This window comes from Periophthalmus magnuspinnatus, chromosome 5, assembly GCF_009829125.3.
Source record: "Periophthalmus magnuspinnatus isolate fPerMag1 chromosome 5, fPerMag1.2.pri, whole genome shotgun sequence".
NCBI lineage: Eukaryota > Metazoa > Chordata > Actinopteri > Gobiiformes > Gobiidae > Periophthalmus > Periophthalmus magnuspinnatus.
Window position 1 is genome coordinate 6178625 of NC_047130.1, and position 16589 is coordinate 6195213.

Here is a 16589-nt window from a genome sequence, read left to right on the forward strand (position 1 = left end):
TTCTCCCATAGACTGCCATCATGTAGTAGCCTATATTGTACATTAACTGTAGATACACTTCTTTTGCTTACTCTGCACGCAATAAGATAAAAGTGTGATTTCCTAATTATTAATGATTTCCCCTTTTCAGAAAAGGTCAGTGTTACATACTGAAACTTCTCCATTTATCCTCGATAAGACATTTGTATTGTATTTGGGTTTTTGTTTTTGTTTTTTTTATTAAATATTTTCGTTACAAAATCTTGCATATGTATCATGACATGAAACATTAAAGAGTCTAGGGTTTACAGCTTATGTAAGGCATTAAATATGCACATTATTTTAATTTGTTTTTAACAGTAAAAATGCTATCTTTAATTCGACCATTGTCACCACACAAACCTCCCATAAATTCCACCCTGTGACACCTTTTCTTTCAACTGGCCCTGGGGTCTCATCCCCCCAGGCCTGGCTCTGGTAAGAAGCCTATAACCCTGATGTCCCAGGCTGCATGTCTGTAAGAAACCAAAGAATGACCACTCATTAGTATCATATTGACAATATCACACTTGAAGTGCCACATAAAGGAGTGTCAGGATGAACCTAAAGTCAGAGCTCTGAGCCAAGTTCAGCTGTGACCAGGTTGTAACAGTGCTCAGTGTTGGTACAGCCTTTGTTGGAGCAAAGCAGTGGAGCCTTCTGGAGCCTGTGAGGGTTGTGCCAAAAAGCTGGCTGCTGTGGGTGGGTGCTGGTATATTAGGGAGGGCTGAGGTGGTATATACCACAACTGATGATGGTGCTGGAGCTCCAGGTTTCCCCAGACACCCACTGATGTTCCTCCTGTGGCATGGTTCTAGGCTGAAGCAGGAGTGTGGGCCCAGCACCATGCACTGGCTCAAATGGACTCTGTCAGTGTAGAGATGGGCCAGACAAGTCCTATTCAATATGACCAGAGTGAGGATTTCAAGTAAAATGTTTTGAGCACATTTACTTCTGAACTATGCCCCTGCACTGCTTCTTTTTTTTAAGATACCGCTGGAGCAAGAAAAAAGGGCCCCTCACTTGCAGGCTATGACAGAGAGATTGTGTGTCAAGTTTCAAATCAGGTTTTCAGGTCTGCCCCAGAGTCCAGTCCTGTTTGTGTGAAGACAGAAGACAAGTTCTCACTACTACAACAAAGACAAAGTGACCAGAGAAAGGAAACATAGTGAGAAGACAGATCAGAGGCATAATTCCAATTCGAGACTGAGGGTGTCACAGAGCACTCTTCTGACGCTGACAATGAGGACGACTGGAGACCTCCATTCAGCTGCTCAGCTGCACAGATGAAGAAAGAGGCAGACGGAGCCAGAGCCAGAAACACAGCTGCACAAATCTCAGGTCTGTCCCTCAAATATAAGTGTGTTCCAGAGACCTGTGCCGCTATAAACAATGGAGACAGGTCAAGAACTGCTGAAGGAGCTGAAAGGAAGAAACACCAGTTCTCTGTTTGTAAAAAGAGATTTGGGGGTAAACTGGTTTTACAAAAACACAAATTGAGTTCACACAGGAGAAAAAAACATTTATCTGTTCAATCTGTAAGAAAATATTCACCAAAAAGTTTAATTCTATAGTCCATATGTGAACACACTCAAGAGGAAAACCTTACAGCTGCTCAATCTGTATGAAAACATTTATACAAAAGAGTCATCTTACCATACCTATGAGAAGACACACAGAAGGTAATTTGTACAGTTGTTGTATTTGTAAGAAAGCATTTACCAGAAAGATTCATCTTACAGTTCATATGAGAACACACATAGGAGAGAAACCATTCAGCCACTCAATCTGTAAGAAAATATTCACAAAAAAGGTAGTCTTACAGTTCACATGAGAATACACACAGGAGACAAACCTTACAGCTGTTCAATCTGTAAGAAATATTTTACTCAATCTACTGGTCTCAAATATCATAATAGAACTCATACAGGAGAGATACCATTCAAATGTTCTATCTGTAAGAAGCATTTGTACAGAAGAGTGATTTTACAGTTCACATGAGAACACACACTGGAGACAAACCCTTCAGCTATTCAATCTGTGAGAAAACATTTGTCAAAAACACTCACAGTACACTTACAGTACACATGAGAACACACAGGTGAAAGACTTCAGCTGTTCGTCTGGAAGACAGACTTGACTAATTCCACTCATCTCAAATATTATAACAGAACACGCAGAATAGAAACCATTCAGCTGTTCAATCTGTAACATTTTACCCATTACTCCAGCCTAAAAAATCACAAGAGAATTCACATAGGCGAGGAACCTTACAGCTGATCGGTCTGTAATACACAGTTTACCATGAGTTCTGATCAGAAAAGACAAGACAAATGAAACAGAGGAAAATTAGGCTGAACAGAAGGTGACAAAAGGGGTTTATTGTGTGTTAATGAGATGTTACAAAATTCTAATATTCTAAAGCACCTGTTGTTTAAAAAGGAGATGAATGTGCTGGAGTAAGATTCAAAATGCACCTTGTTTTCAGATAGTATAATTACTTAGACTATCCACATAAGTAAGTAAACTGTATTTATATAGCGCAACCAGTAAAAGGCAGATGTGATCCCCTCCTCTCAGGATAAGGCTGGAATTGTTAAACGACTATGATGGGAAACCTCCAATGTTGACAATTATTAGAGGGTAGTTATGCAGTTTACTAGTATTTGTCAGGCAAGAAAAGTAATGCAGGCCAGTGACCACAGAGCGGCAGCAGAGGGCAACTCACCACTCAGTATGGAAGCGTGGCATCTGCTGAAGCCAGGCAGGACAAGCAAACTGAATTTGTCTGCTTCTCATTACACAATATAATGTTACACCATAAATAATCCAATTGCTGTGGCTCTATTTCAAATAAACACTTTGTCTTCTTGTCCTCCTCCTGCGGCAGCCCCTGAGATATTGTTATTGACCAAAAGCTTTCATCACAAATCTAGTACTGTCAAATCATTCATAATTCCAGATAATAATTTATAGCTACATTCTCTTTGTCTTGCCACCAAAATTAAATATATGTGTTCTTATAAGCTTATGTGCTTTATTGAAGGCAATGATAGAGTCTATTTTGCACAAAGGCTCAAACTAGGCTCATAAAACTAACAACAATTCAATTAAGACTGCAGAAATAAGAGACAAAACCAAAATATGTATGAAAATGTAAAAGCTGTGGGCTATTCATTTACGTGGGAATGTATCCACAGCTGTGATCATCGACCCTATTGTTTTATTAGTATTTTTCTAGTCAATTTTACCCCACGCTTTACACATATTATCCAAGTATAATTGTTGCAACCGGGCCAAGTTATTCAAGTTGCTGCCCAGACAACAAAATACAGACAATGTGCGCGGACCTATGGGGGGCATTTGGAGCATTTGGCCCCATATCAAGACAAAAATATGGAGAGTGCACTGGGCAGTATCATGAATTAAGATAGCAGTGCAAAAAACAAGAGAATGTGACTGACCGGCCTCTTAAGATCAGATGTCTTTCTTGTTTGCAATAGTTTAGAATTATTCCCATAGCAGAGCATAGACATGTCTTCACTCTTCAGTTGGACGAGGCAGGACTGTGGCAGGAGCACTCAGAACAGGAAAGTAGCAGGAGCACCCAGAACAGGACTGTGGCAGGAGTAGAGTCACCCAGAGCAGGAGTGTAGCAGGTGCGCCCAGACTAATAACTTTGTACTATAAGGTGGATCTCCAGGCTAAGACATTTGGACACGGGTCTCAAGATTACAGAGACCAGGCAAGACTTCATACCGAGTTTCTGACTGCTCTCCGAGGTACTGGCTACTCTACCCGTGTCCCGGCCCGCGTGAGCACAGAGAATTCAATATAATGCACCGTTAATCGCATAGGATACAGTTTTTCATTGCAACATTCAACATTACCACTTTTTTGCGATAGTAGACTATGGTAAATGTCCATCACTTCATCAAAAGTGCACTCAGCTGACCCAAATATCCTGACTACACTGTCCAAATAGGCTACGATCAGGCAAATAATCCTCATTAACCAAATCCCAAGCAGTCATTTATGTTCGCTCCGTGCGCCAGAGGAGTGCGCATTGATTGGCGCCTCTGGTTTGCGCCTCTGCACCGGACCCAGCACAGAACTATCTCACCGTGTGTCTGAGTTATGTTGTGCAAATGAGTCTGGATTATAAAAAAGCTAAATAAAAAGTAATAAAAGGAAGGAATTGTGTGGATAATATTTTAAACTTGCAAATATCCAAAACCGGACAGGACTTGCACTTTTATGGCAGGTGAAGCAAAGTGGATTAGAAATGTAAAAGTCTGATCCGACAACCAGTTTCTCAGGGCCATGGGAGAGTCACTTTGATGTGATCATTAGTTTTAAGCTCAAGTATTTGGGAGATCAGATAACACGAGCCATTTTCGGCCTAAAAAGCTTCAGTAGCTTTTGAAAGCAGATTCTTTTGGTCAGCCCCGGGCGCTCTGACTCCGGGGGTGGAATTACCTCATTCTGAAATTCCCCCCGTGTTTACATTTTCACCTTTTCTTTAACTTTAACCTCTGTAACAATGTTAGTAACACATAATAATTACAATGATTCACTACATTGGGTGTTGGGGAGTGCAGTTATAGGCTGCAGACTTTCTAGGGCGCTGTGTTGTTAATAGCAGGAAAGCAGTGGCTATTAAAAAAGTGTGGAAAAAATACTAAAATAAAATGCAAGCTGTTGTCTACTTTGTTCTGTCACATTTTTATAGTGTAATCTAAAAACAAACTCTATGCGTTTTGGCTCATTTAGTTGCATTATGGGGCTGTCTTACCTTAACCACTTCTTATGCAAAATCCCAAATCCCTAAATGCCTAATTTTAAATGATACATACCTAAAATTCGCAACACAATTTTATGCAAATATTGTTAGTTTAGGCCTGTGTAGACATTATGTAGATTAACCTTGTTCCCTGTAGCTTCTCATCTAAACGCACTGACTCCACTCCCCGCCGTTTTTTTTCTTTACTGTAAGTTTAGAACCTTCCCACAAAAGAATCTCTGCTACAGATTTTTATCAAAGGGTTTGCTCTTCCCCATTCAGGTGTAATTGAACGTGCGCATGCGCACTGAACGACCCCCAGGTAAAGTCTGCGCCGTAGAGCTGTGATGGATTCACTCTTTGCGCGTGTCTCAGTGGGATTGTAGCACCGGAGTCTTCCACATGTCTGTGATCGAGAGGATAGACTGGAGGGTGAGTCAACCTTTCTCGTCCGTACTTTTTTTATTTTACTGCTGAGATCTTCTCCATAAACCTGCAATGCTTTTTATTATCAGTGTTTTACCAAGTTGGATGGATTTTCGAAATTAATTAGGCTCTGTGTGTGTGTGTGTGTGTGAGAGAGAGTGTGTGTGTGGGGGTGTGTGCGTGCGTGTGTGTGTGTGTGTGTGTGTGTAGTATGAACAATACTTTTTTTATATATGACTGGAAACATCAGCACATTCATCAGATGTACAATAATAAAGCCTTATGTGTGCCATTTATCCGTGCGTAATTTGAGATTTTACGCACGGCGCGATTGTTAAAAAATATATAACAAAACGCAGCCCAATGGATTAAAATTATAAATATATTTACAAAAGCACTTATAATCTTCCCCTGCTGTTAAATTGACGCTTTTAATTTGCCCGGATCAGTGTAATCCTTTCACCTACACTGCAGAAGAGCCGTTTGTCAGAGCAGTGGCCTTTGATTGGAGTGACAGGCTGCGCATCCGGGACTGTCCCAAACACCAACGTGAGGCCAAGCGTGAATAACTCCCTTAAGGCCTGCATCCTGAGTGCCTGCTTATGTGTTTGTGTCTGGTCCAACGTAAAATAACATTTAATCCGTGCAGGAGTCAGTTTCTTCTGCTTCGCATCACAGCAAACTAGTGACCAACCAACTAACCAAAACGCACAAGATTATCTCAATAAATGTCGCCTTCTCTTCCAAAGTTTCGGTTGCAAGGCGTTTAATAAAACATTCAGAACGTTACTACTAATTTACGAGTGTATATAATAAAAGAAAACAAAAATACACCATCCAAAATGCTAAATTAAAAGTGACAGCTGTGCGTAATGGATTTAATGAATTGGGATAATATTACGCACATAAAATGAATCAAACTATATTATCTTGCTAATCGGTTCCAATCAAATTAAATCATGAATCGTGTTCATTTTTGTTCATTTTTTTCTCTATAGATTTTTATCACGGCTTAAAAGCAGCTAGTCTTGTTTTGGGTCACGACAAAGCTCCACCAAAAATGTAAATGAGCGAAAGAAAAGGCTGTTTGTTGAGATCGCTTTGAGCTCCAGAGGTTTAGGGAGAGAACAGTGCAGCCAAGCCCCGAGGCCTATCTGCGGTTTATGAAAGCTGTCTCCGCGAAGACACCTGCATTAAAATGTCATGTTTACTTCAATACCTGCTATTCCTATTCTCACACTGATTATATGACTGAAGTGTCACTGGTGAGGGCACATAGGATAACCTACAAAGACTCACTTTGGACGTGTGGTGATTAAGTTAAAACTGTGCGTAAAAGTAGTGCGTAAAATACTTTCTAAATGAATCCGTGGGGTAAATACTATATTGACTGTGAAAAAAAGGCCTGACATATCTTTACACATCTGTCCTAAGTGTTTTATTAAGTAAAAAATATGCTAACGTTATCCACAGACTTATTTTGCACGCTGCGTGGTTAAGTCACAACTGTGCGTAAAAGTAATGAACTACTCTACTTTCTAATGTAATCAGTTGAATAAAAACACAACATGTCTACGTATATACATTTTTTTTTCTTATTAGGAAAGCTAAACATACCAATAATGATTTAGCAGTATCTTTATAGACGATTTTCTTTTGCGTTCCCTAAAGGTTACAAATACCAGTAGCAATTTAGTTTTGTTTAGATGCAATTGCTGATAATAATAATAATACTCAACCTATCACGTGTTTGGCCTTAAGGCATTTTCACTAAATTGTGTATAGCACTTAGGCGCCATGTAACTAGTTTGTATGTGGACCAATTACGCATGTGTCAATTATATTAAACTACGATGTTTATATTTGTTTAATGATCGGCCAGTGGGTCTAACTCGGTGTTTTATATACATTTCAGTGAGATGATTATATTATTATATGTTGCCTAATTGAAAAAAATAAAAAATAAAACAACAATACAAATCGGCAAATTGAGGGGTAAAATTTAAAACCAAACGTAAGCGTAAATAATATATTGACAAAACAGTCTATTTAGCACTGTGGCCCATGGATTTCTATCAAGAAGACTATACAATCCATGAGTGGCCTGGCTGCCAGTGAACAGACGGACAGAGCTGTGATTGGACAGTTCCCCCGCCAATCAGCAATTTTTTACGGTTTTCTTTCGTGGTGACGTCATGGCGCACGGCACGGTTACGCCCACTGCACTTCGCTGTGCAGTTATAGAGCTCCGGTGTCTGCTTTGCTCCAGTGGGACTGAACATCTGTGTGTTGTCCAAAAGAGGGAGTCAAGTGTCTTAAATGCTCGCTTTAACTCGAGTACACAACATAACCAAACTGCACTTGGAGTAGAGAGGAGGATAGCCTGTCTTACGTGCTTATTTTTTCTTGCTTTTCCTGTGGCAGCGTGGTGAGAAGCGCTGCTAGGTCACTTCGCTGCATTTTTGTTTTTTTTTACCTTCAACTTTTTCCATGTTCACTATTTCAAGGTTTATATTTTTACGCGTCTGGATTAAACTCTCTCTCACTTTTAACATCATTTTGTAACGAGGAGAAACGGCAAACATGTTGTGGAAATTAGCGGACAACGTGAAATACGAGGATGACTGCGAGGTAAGTTTCGAGACGCTGGAAAAACTCACCGCGAGAGCTGACGCCTAAACGCGCTTTGCATTTGAACACGCGCCCAATGTACTTAGCGAAAAGTTTGTCATGCTAATGCTATAGCAACTTAGCTTAACATAACATTAGCAAAAATGCACAAAGGGAGGGGGGGGCAAAAGGTGCTTATTTGGGGTTAAAATAAAAAAATAGCAACAAATTTAGTAATAATTTAATAAAAATACAGTCTAAACATTATTTTAATCGCAACGCATTACGTTGTTAAAATTTAGGCTAGTGTTTTATTAGAAATGCTATAGTTTAACTGTAACTGCCATGTTGTACTTGGAGCTTTTACGCACGATTTTTAAACTTTTATTTCACCACAATTGACATCGTGTATGTTTATGACTTTTTTTTTTTTTTTCCCCAGGATAGGCATGACAGCAGTAATGGCAACCCCCGGCTGCCTCACCTGCCCGCGGTCAGCCAGCACCTCTACAGCCCGTCTCCCTCGCTCTCACACTCGGCCGCCTCGGACTTCCAGCCGCCCTACTTCCCCCCTCCGTACCAGCCCATCTCCTACCCGCAATCCGGTGACCCTTACGCCCATCTTGGTGACCCTTTCAACATCAACACCCTGCACCAGTCCCAGTCTTCGAACCAACAGCAGCCGTGGTCCGGAAGGCAGGGACAGGATGGGCTCGGTGCGCACGGGAGAAGCGGGCTTGCGAGTCAGATCCTCGGCCTGGAGGGAGGCTCGTCCGGCGTCAGGAGGGGCGAAGGCTTCAGGCGGCCCGAGCTGCTGGGGACCCACGGACACGGCATTGATTCGTCGGTGATCGGTGATAATATGGGAATGCACGATATGGGACACGGACTTGATGACGTTCAGGTGAGTGCGCATTAATATTAGATTTTAATTTGATGATTTTTAGCTATACCACTGTTTTCTTTTACGTTCATTTCAGACAGAGCTTTAGTGGTTGTAGAAAGTACTATGGTCGTTTCACCATCCATGTGTAAATTATAAGAAATCCTATGTAATGTATGTGGCCTGAAATATAAATGGCCAGTCTAAACTAAGTATTTTTTTCTGTTAAAATTTAAATAAAATACACATTTTCCATTGATAATTTAAATGGAATAGGCTTCACAGAGTATAGCTTATAAATATTATTGTTACCAATAAGGCCATCTCTAAGCTGTTGGTTTTAGTTTGCGTTATACAGTGGCATTAAATAAATAAATCCATTTAGTGTTTGTGCATTAAATATAGCGGCCATTTTTCATGGAATCTTGCAGAAATGTCACAGTACATTTTACGAAAAGGCATGCCCTTTTGGACAACTCACGTAACTGATGCCTACTCTGTTCCTCTCCTTCACAGCACGTAGATGACCACAGTATTATTATGGCTGATCAGACAGTCATCAAAAAAGGTAAGAGTATTTTAACCATGCTGTCTTTTGAAAAACTGTTTTGGAAAGCGCACCCTGGGTTACACACACCATTTTGTGCAACCACGATCCATAATTACTGGCAAGGGTTTGGAAATTTACCGTAAGAAGTGTATTTTTTCCACTTTGAGATGTCAATTACTTATATAGCCGTGTGTCACGATAGCTAGCAGGAGCCTTTCTGTTCTGCACTTGAACTGCACACAAACGCTAATCCCCCAGAGACGCACTTATCTAAGCTTGCCGTGATCCCTTAGCCTTTTCTCTTGTAAAGGTGCTTGAAAGAATGCCCACTGGCAAAATGCAGTCCTTTTGAACAACTGACAGGTGAGCTGTCAAGAAATTGAGCCACCCCAAAATCCTCATAGGAGTAGAGGTGGGTAAAGTAGCCACAATTGTATTCAATTAAGAGTACTGTTACTCAAGTAGAAGCAACAAGTATTTATATGTACTTACATGGGGCAACTACTACTCGAATATCTAATGAACTGTCTGAAATTAACACCTGATTTAGAATAAAACAGGCAAATAGGCAAAATGTTAAACAAAGCACAGATTTTGGTATTTCCAAAGAGTACACCACAAAAAGGGCAAAAATGAAATCATATCTGTTGATAAGATAGAAGAAGCACAAATTATTATCAACGTAAAACTTTTTGCCATTTTATAAACTAACACCTACTTAGAGTTGGAAGAGCAACATAAACCTTTGCTAAAGTAGGAGTGATATTTCTTAATAATATATATACTACTCAAGTATAGCAACTAAAGTATGGTGCCAGAAATCTAGTCCAAGAAGTAGCACCAAATGAGTTATTTGTATAGGATGCTTACTCCTGCTTGTCTTGATCCAGTTACAGGGAAATTATGATGGCAAAGTTGAATTTGGCATTTGGAGGGGTGTGTCAGCGGGCTTGCATGTGAAGGATGTTTCACTAATGTGTCGAGACTTGAACTGTTTTGAGTGTGATCTGATTCCCAGTCTGTTTTATTAAATTTGACTCACAGCTAGCTTGATCACCGGTGCTAATGTTACGCCACAGCTTAGCGTTACAGGCATGATTCATGGCTTTTTATTGACATAGAGAAGCGCTCTCAAAATATGACAAATGCATAGGATTATATTGCATTTTGTGGTTTGGGCTGCGGTGTTTGACTCATAAAATATAGCCAACTTCTTCTAAGTCAATGTTTCTTTTTCTTTTTATATTTTAGCTTGTTCTAGTTTCTTATGTTTTATGTCATTGGGCGTTTTTTCATTTGAATCGTATTAGCAAATAATTTAGCAAGCCTTGAAAACTGTAGTAAACAACACAATGAAATGCCAGTACTAGTTATCTTTAAATCAGTGAGTAATCTCACTTAATATTACAGACGTTTATAGAGCTAGAGATGCAGTCATTGCTATTCATTAATGATACGTGTGGGTCTTTTTAATGGAAAGGCTTACAGCTACATCGTAACTGCATGTATTATGAGCATAGTTAAGGCTTTGGCGAAGAAATTTGACTAGCAACAAGATTATTATTGTTGCCACATTGCTCTAGCTCAAATTTTTCTTGTTAAACTAGTATTGAAATACTATCACATTTTAGGATATTGCAGTTTTCTTTTCATTCTGTAAACCTAAACTCAATTTTATAAACCTTTAAAAGCATAACAGACAAGGCAACAATCTACTCTTACTACATTATACAAACAAACCAACCAGACTGGTTACATGGAGTCACCGATGCCTCATTATATAGTAGTTCCCAGGCTCTAGGGCACGCTATGGGCCATCTAGGTTTCCCCTTTGTAAACAATAGCATGTCATTCCCAGCCGGAGAGGAGACTAGAAGGCAGTTCTTTTGCAATGTAATGACTTTTCTATGTGATTTTGTCTCAGTGTTAGGCCTACGAGGTGCCCGAAACCTTGAACGCATTCAGAGGACATATTATGAGGGAGGCATGCTGGCTGGTGAGGACGAAGCTATAGATTTTACTTTGTGTATGTAATGTTGTGGAGTGAATTTTGTTTGTCGTTGTCAGTGGTTACCGTGGTGATTGTTGCAAGTATCACATTTGTTTTCTTAATTTGTGGTTTTGAACAAGGCTTGTGTGAGTATACCTGTTTGTTTCGGTGTTTTTTGGCACAAGGGCGAGAGGGACTTCTTGTAGCAGCAACCGATGTTTAGCAAAGCCACATAATATTTCAAAGGTCCGCTGTAAGTTTCGAGTGTTTTGGGTTACCACGGTTGACCCGAGTCGCGCACGCACACTCTCCCTTGTTATTACATCCATCAAACAGTAAAGGATTATATGATTAAGGCATGGGCACATACACAGGAAGAGTGCTACTTAACAAATGTCATTGCACAACCGCTGTGTATATGGAGGGTTGGGACCTGGGATTCAAAGGAGTCTGGTAACTGGTAACTTACTGGAGAGATATAAAGAATTGAGTTTTAGTTTTGCCAGTTGCTTATTTTGTTATTTTATTCTGTTATTTTACTTAAAATCTTCTCAAACACTGCACTTATACAGCAAGAGTTTATTGATTTACAACATAACTGGGTTTCAGAGAGAACATTTGTATAATTAGGACAGTTGCTATAGCAATTAACAATTAAATCTGTTGAATGGTAACTGCCTTCAAAATGACACGCATAATAAGGACAAGTAATGTCTGAAAACCCGGAATAATTATTTAAGTATGTTACATATTCAAATACCTTTTTGGTAGAGTTCTATGTCAGTTGCATTACTAAACCTCTAAAATTATACTCTAGTAATATTTTGAGCTTGTTATAAAACTTCATTAACCCCAAAAAGATCATCAAAGTCCTTGCCCTCAGTATTACCCGTCAACATTCTATTTAAAAAAATCAACTTGTTCTTTTTTTTTTCTCCAGGACCGGTCTCGCTGCCCAAAGGAAACGCAGTAGGCCTCCCCTTCCAGAAAGAGTCCCTGTTAGGAATGGTGTCCAACCCCACAGAGGTGTTCTGCTCCGTGCCAGGCCGCCTGTCTTTGCTCAGCTCCACCTCCAAATACAAAGTGACTGTGGCAGAGGTGCAGAGACGCCTGTTACCCCCAGAGTGCCTGAACGCATCACTGCTCGGAGGAGTTTTACGCAGGTAACAGCTACTCTCATGTCAAAACTTCATTTGTACATATTACATATGTATTAATGAACACATGCAAGATGAATTCAAATCTCCAGACACAATAGGCTACATTCTACTTTGCTCTAAAGAAAAGATCCTTAGGAAGACATTTTGGTTATAGATTTCTCTCATTTTTTGCAAGTTCTTTATGGTTATTAAATGTATTCATGAGAAAATAAATTTAAATGCATTTATTTCCTATAGAACTTGCACACACCACATCAAAACTGGGACTAAACCTGTAACTAGACCTAGACTAGACCAGGACTAGGAGAGTCAGGACTAAACTGAGCTCAAACCAGGAGCAAACAAGTGTACAAGTGTAAATGGAAACTTTTTGTACTGCGTATACCCCAGAATGATGCAGCTATGTACAAGGGAGTCTAGTCTATTGATGAAACTAAAAACTGCAATAATGAAATTAGCAGTATTTTAATTGAAAGCTGGACAATATTCAAATAAGGATAGCATCATTACAAAGATCCATTTGTTCACGAGTCGCTACAAGTTGCTACTAAAATATAGCAGGCTACATATCATTTCATTGTATGCTAACTGCTTTCACAATTGTATTCATTTGTAGAAAATTCACTTGATTACTTTAATTGTAACTTACAGTAAACACTTTTCTTGAAAGTAATAGCGTCATCATCTTAGCATTATTATTTCCAGCCAGCAGTCTCTAAACACACAGCTTGCTTTCGTCTCTGTTTAGCCTCATTTTTTTTTTTTTTTTTTTACGTTCGTGACATTCTTTGTGTGGTCTGCAATTTTGGTTGTACGCTCTCCTCTGAGGATAAGTTACATCCGCGATAGTTAGTGCCAATCTGCAGATGAGAGTGTATCTTTTTGGTGGCCATTTTTTGCACAACACTGCTAGCTTAAATTCCACTATGAAGCTAACCTCACGGCACATATGTTTACAAAGCAGTCTGTTTTGAAACCTGGATGTATTTTTTTTTGCTTAAATTGCATGTTTTCTACTTCCCCTGTGTCTAAGCTGGAGCTGATGGAGTTAGCATGCATTCACAGTTTTTAAGTAGGTCATATAGCTGTAGCTGAAAGGTCGTTAGCGCAAAGAGGAGAAGGGGGGAGGTTGGGGGGGTGTTGATGGTGGGGGGAAAGACTCCCTCGCCTCCCCAAAGATGCTGCCTCTCTCGCCCGCTGTGTGCAAAAAGAGCTTGGCCTTCAGTCATGCGTAAAACTGAATCAGTGATGGCAAGTGGAGAGTTTAAACGTTTTCTGCACATTTGTCCTCCATATCGACTGGGCAGTTATGTTTTTTTGGGTCAGGATCTTACCCCAAACAGGATTATTTACACCGATACTCAATATTAGTTATGCTGTGCCTCATGACCAATTTTAAAGATGCCATACCTGATTTTTACTGTCTTCAAAAGGTGAAAAAACACTTACCTTATGCGTTCTGAGCATCCCAATTTGTCACTGCAATGAGTTCATAAGTGCTTTTCACAACTTTTAGATGCCAAAGTCGAGTTCTGCCATCACGATAATGCTAACAACAACTAACATGCTATCCCTATGCTTTCTGATTATCAGACAATGTGTATGTGTATGTACACTCACCTCAGCTTCGTTGCTCCTTTGTTATCATTGTAACTTATTAGTTTATTTATAAAGACACACAGAGACTGGAACTGGAAATCAGTGCTATATCAGAGAACTCTACCAATACATATATTTTAAATTCCTTATACGGGCCAATATCATATGTTGTCAGTCTTTACATAATTTGTGACAAAGTGGCAAAATTTCAGCATTTTTATTACACTTTGAAAGTGATTGAAACTCTATAATCATGTGTCAAAATTGCTTCCAAGGAATGAGTCTTGATTTCTTGTTTCGCTCCAGGGCCAAGTCGAAAAATGGAGGCCGATCGCTGAGAGAAAAACTGGATAAAATTGGGCTCAACCTGCCTGCGGGGCGAAGGAAAGCAGCCAATGTAACTCTGCTCACCTCTCTAGTTGAAGGTATGACATTTCACTCAAAACAGAACACTTTTAATTGCAGTTTTCGCACTTAGGAATGCCGCTTTAAGGCTCCAAGAACGTGGGAACTTTAACCTATGCATTTATTTAATTGCTTTGTAAATGCATTCCCCAAATAACACACATTTTGCACATTGTCAGAAAACATAACACATGTCCTGACAAACCCGAAAACATGTCGAAACAATATAAAAGCTTCTAATATACACTTTGCCTGGAATGTTTCAGAGTACGGCATTAAATATATTCATCTTGCATTTAGTCAATACAGGAGTGTTTATTGCTCAAAACATACAGTGAAAACATGTATTATTTCTGTGAGTGGGATCATCTCAGTACAGATCTGACTTGTAACTTGGTCTGGTGCCGTCAACCCGCTAGTATCATGCTAGACAAAGTAAAGTAGTTGGCATGCTCTCTACCAGAAAATTTAGATTGCGTAACTTTACAAATGCATATAAAAGTAAACAAGTCTCACAATTCAACATTCAACATTTGGGCTATTCCTAAAACATTTTCTTCTTAAAATACATTCCCAGCTTGAACATCCTTTTAACTAGTACAGCAGAAAATGAATGTAGTAGTAAGCAATATTTCATAACACATAAATATCACAACTTTGCCTACAACACTAAATAAGAACAATTCATCATTTGCTACGAGAACAACCATGCAATGAAGCAACTGTATATCACATCTTGTACCTGCCAGGGGCTTATGCTGTTTATTTGACGCATTCTCCACATTTGAAAGAAAAAAAAAAATCAATGCTTGTGTGTGTAAGTTTTAACGCAAACAATATCCCTCTATATTTCTATATACAGCGATGCCTATGTCCCAATCCTAACTATAAGCACTAAATAAGATTAATTGATCACATGTTAACAGTTGAACAATATTGCAATCAAACTATCATTTTAAATCATACATACCTGCCATAGGCTAATATCTTCACAGTCATGCACTGCTCCAATACTTACAAATGGACATAGTATTCTTTGCAGAGGAAAGGCTGCAGGGTTGTGTTATTTAAAGATCTTCAAAGCTGAATTAGGTTTTGTTATCTTGAGCACATCAGGCCAGGAGCACCAGATGACCTTACACATTTAGCCCACTGCATCCTCCGGCGATCTGTGCATCTATCAATAAGCAGTGTTGTTAGCGCCGTGGGCTAACTTGGGCTAGCATTTGCACACATAAGAGTATTATTATTATTATTAGGACCATGCGAGTCAAAACCACCCTGCAGACTTGAATGTAGCTATCTCACTGCGTACGCCCCCCAGCTGGAACGAGAAGCATAGATGATTGTTCTGTGGTAGTTTATCGCAGATGTCTCACTACTTGGAAATGTCAAATTCTTTATTAGGCCCTATTACTTTTAAACTGTGGTTCTGGGGGTAGTTCCCGATGTCATTCCATTCTGTGAGTAATTGTTTATTGTGTAGTAACTCAAATTTCTAAAATGTACTCCAAACATGGCATGAAATACTTGAAAAATAACTTAATGAATGAATCATATTTTCAAATCAAATTTTGTGTAACTGCAAACATTTTTTTTTGTTTTATATTTGTTTATAGGTATTGCTCACAAAAGTTACATTTTAAGAAATTTCATCTTGGCAAGGCTAAATTCTAAAAATGCTTGAAGCTGTTTGAAGTTTGGAAGCTAAAATTAGGGTTTTCTTTTCTTTGTCCATGAGTTTCAGAGTGATGATAACTTAGAACAGAAATTTTAAAAGTTCTAAATGGCCAAAACTCAAAGGTCCTCAAAATGTCACCCATAAATGGAAACATATGGAGTCTATTATATTTTTGGTCAACTTCAACTGTTTTCTTCTGACCCTGTTGATGTCACTACTCAAAATGAGGTTCTGTGTAGCATCTTGCTGTTTTATTTACGGCAAAAAGGTTTTACAGTGTTTTTCATTACTTTAGCTAACTCTGAATTCTCTTTCTATTTTTCAGGTGAAGCTGTTCATTTAGCCAGAGACTTTGGTTACGTGTGCGAGACTGAGTTTCCAGCCAAAGCTATCGCAGAGTACCTGGGTCGGCCGCACGTGGATCGCAGCGAAGTCAACTCCCGAAAGAACATGCTCCTAGCTGCCAAGTGAGTACCTATTGTGC

General features: G+C 39.3%; 1 protein-coding gene across 2 annotated transcripts in view; it reads left to right on the plus strand.

The window, feature by feature from the left end:
* Positions 1 to 16589, plus strand: part of tfap2c (transcription factor AP-2 gamma (activating enhancer binding protein 2 gamma)) — a 62579-nt gene that overhangs the window by 44289 nt on the left and 1701 nt on the right. The window contains exons 2-7 of one of the 2 annotated variants that reach the window (XM_055221728.1): positions 7805 to 7858; positions 8280 to 8741; positions 9237 to 9288; positions 12201 to 12423; positions 14326 to 14444; positions 16431 to 16572. In XM_055221728.1, the coding sequence (XP_055077703.1) occupies positions 7811 to 7858; positions 8280 to 8741; positions 9237 to 9288; positions 12201 to 12423; positions 14326 to 14444; positions 16431 to 16572 (1046 nt within the window). In that variant the 5' untranslated portion in view covers positions 7805 to 7810. Of the gene's footprint in view, positions 1 to 7509; positions 7859 to 8279; positions 8742 to 9236; positions 9289 to 12200; positions 12424 to 14325; positions 14445 to 16430; positions 16573 to 16589 lie in introns of those variants that run through there. The other variant, XM_033967115.2, reaches the window with a different exon arrangement.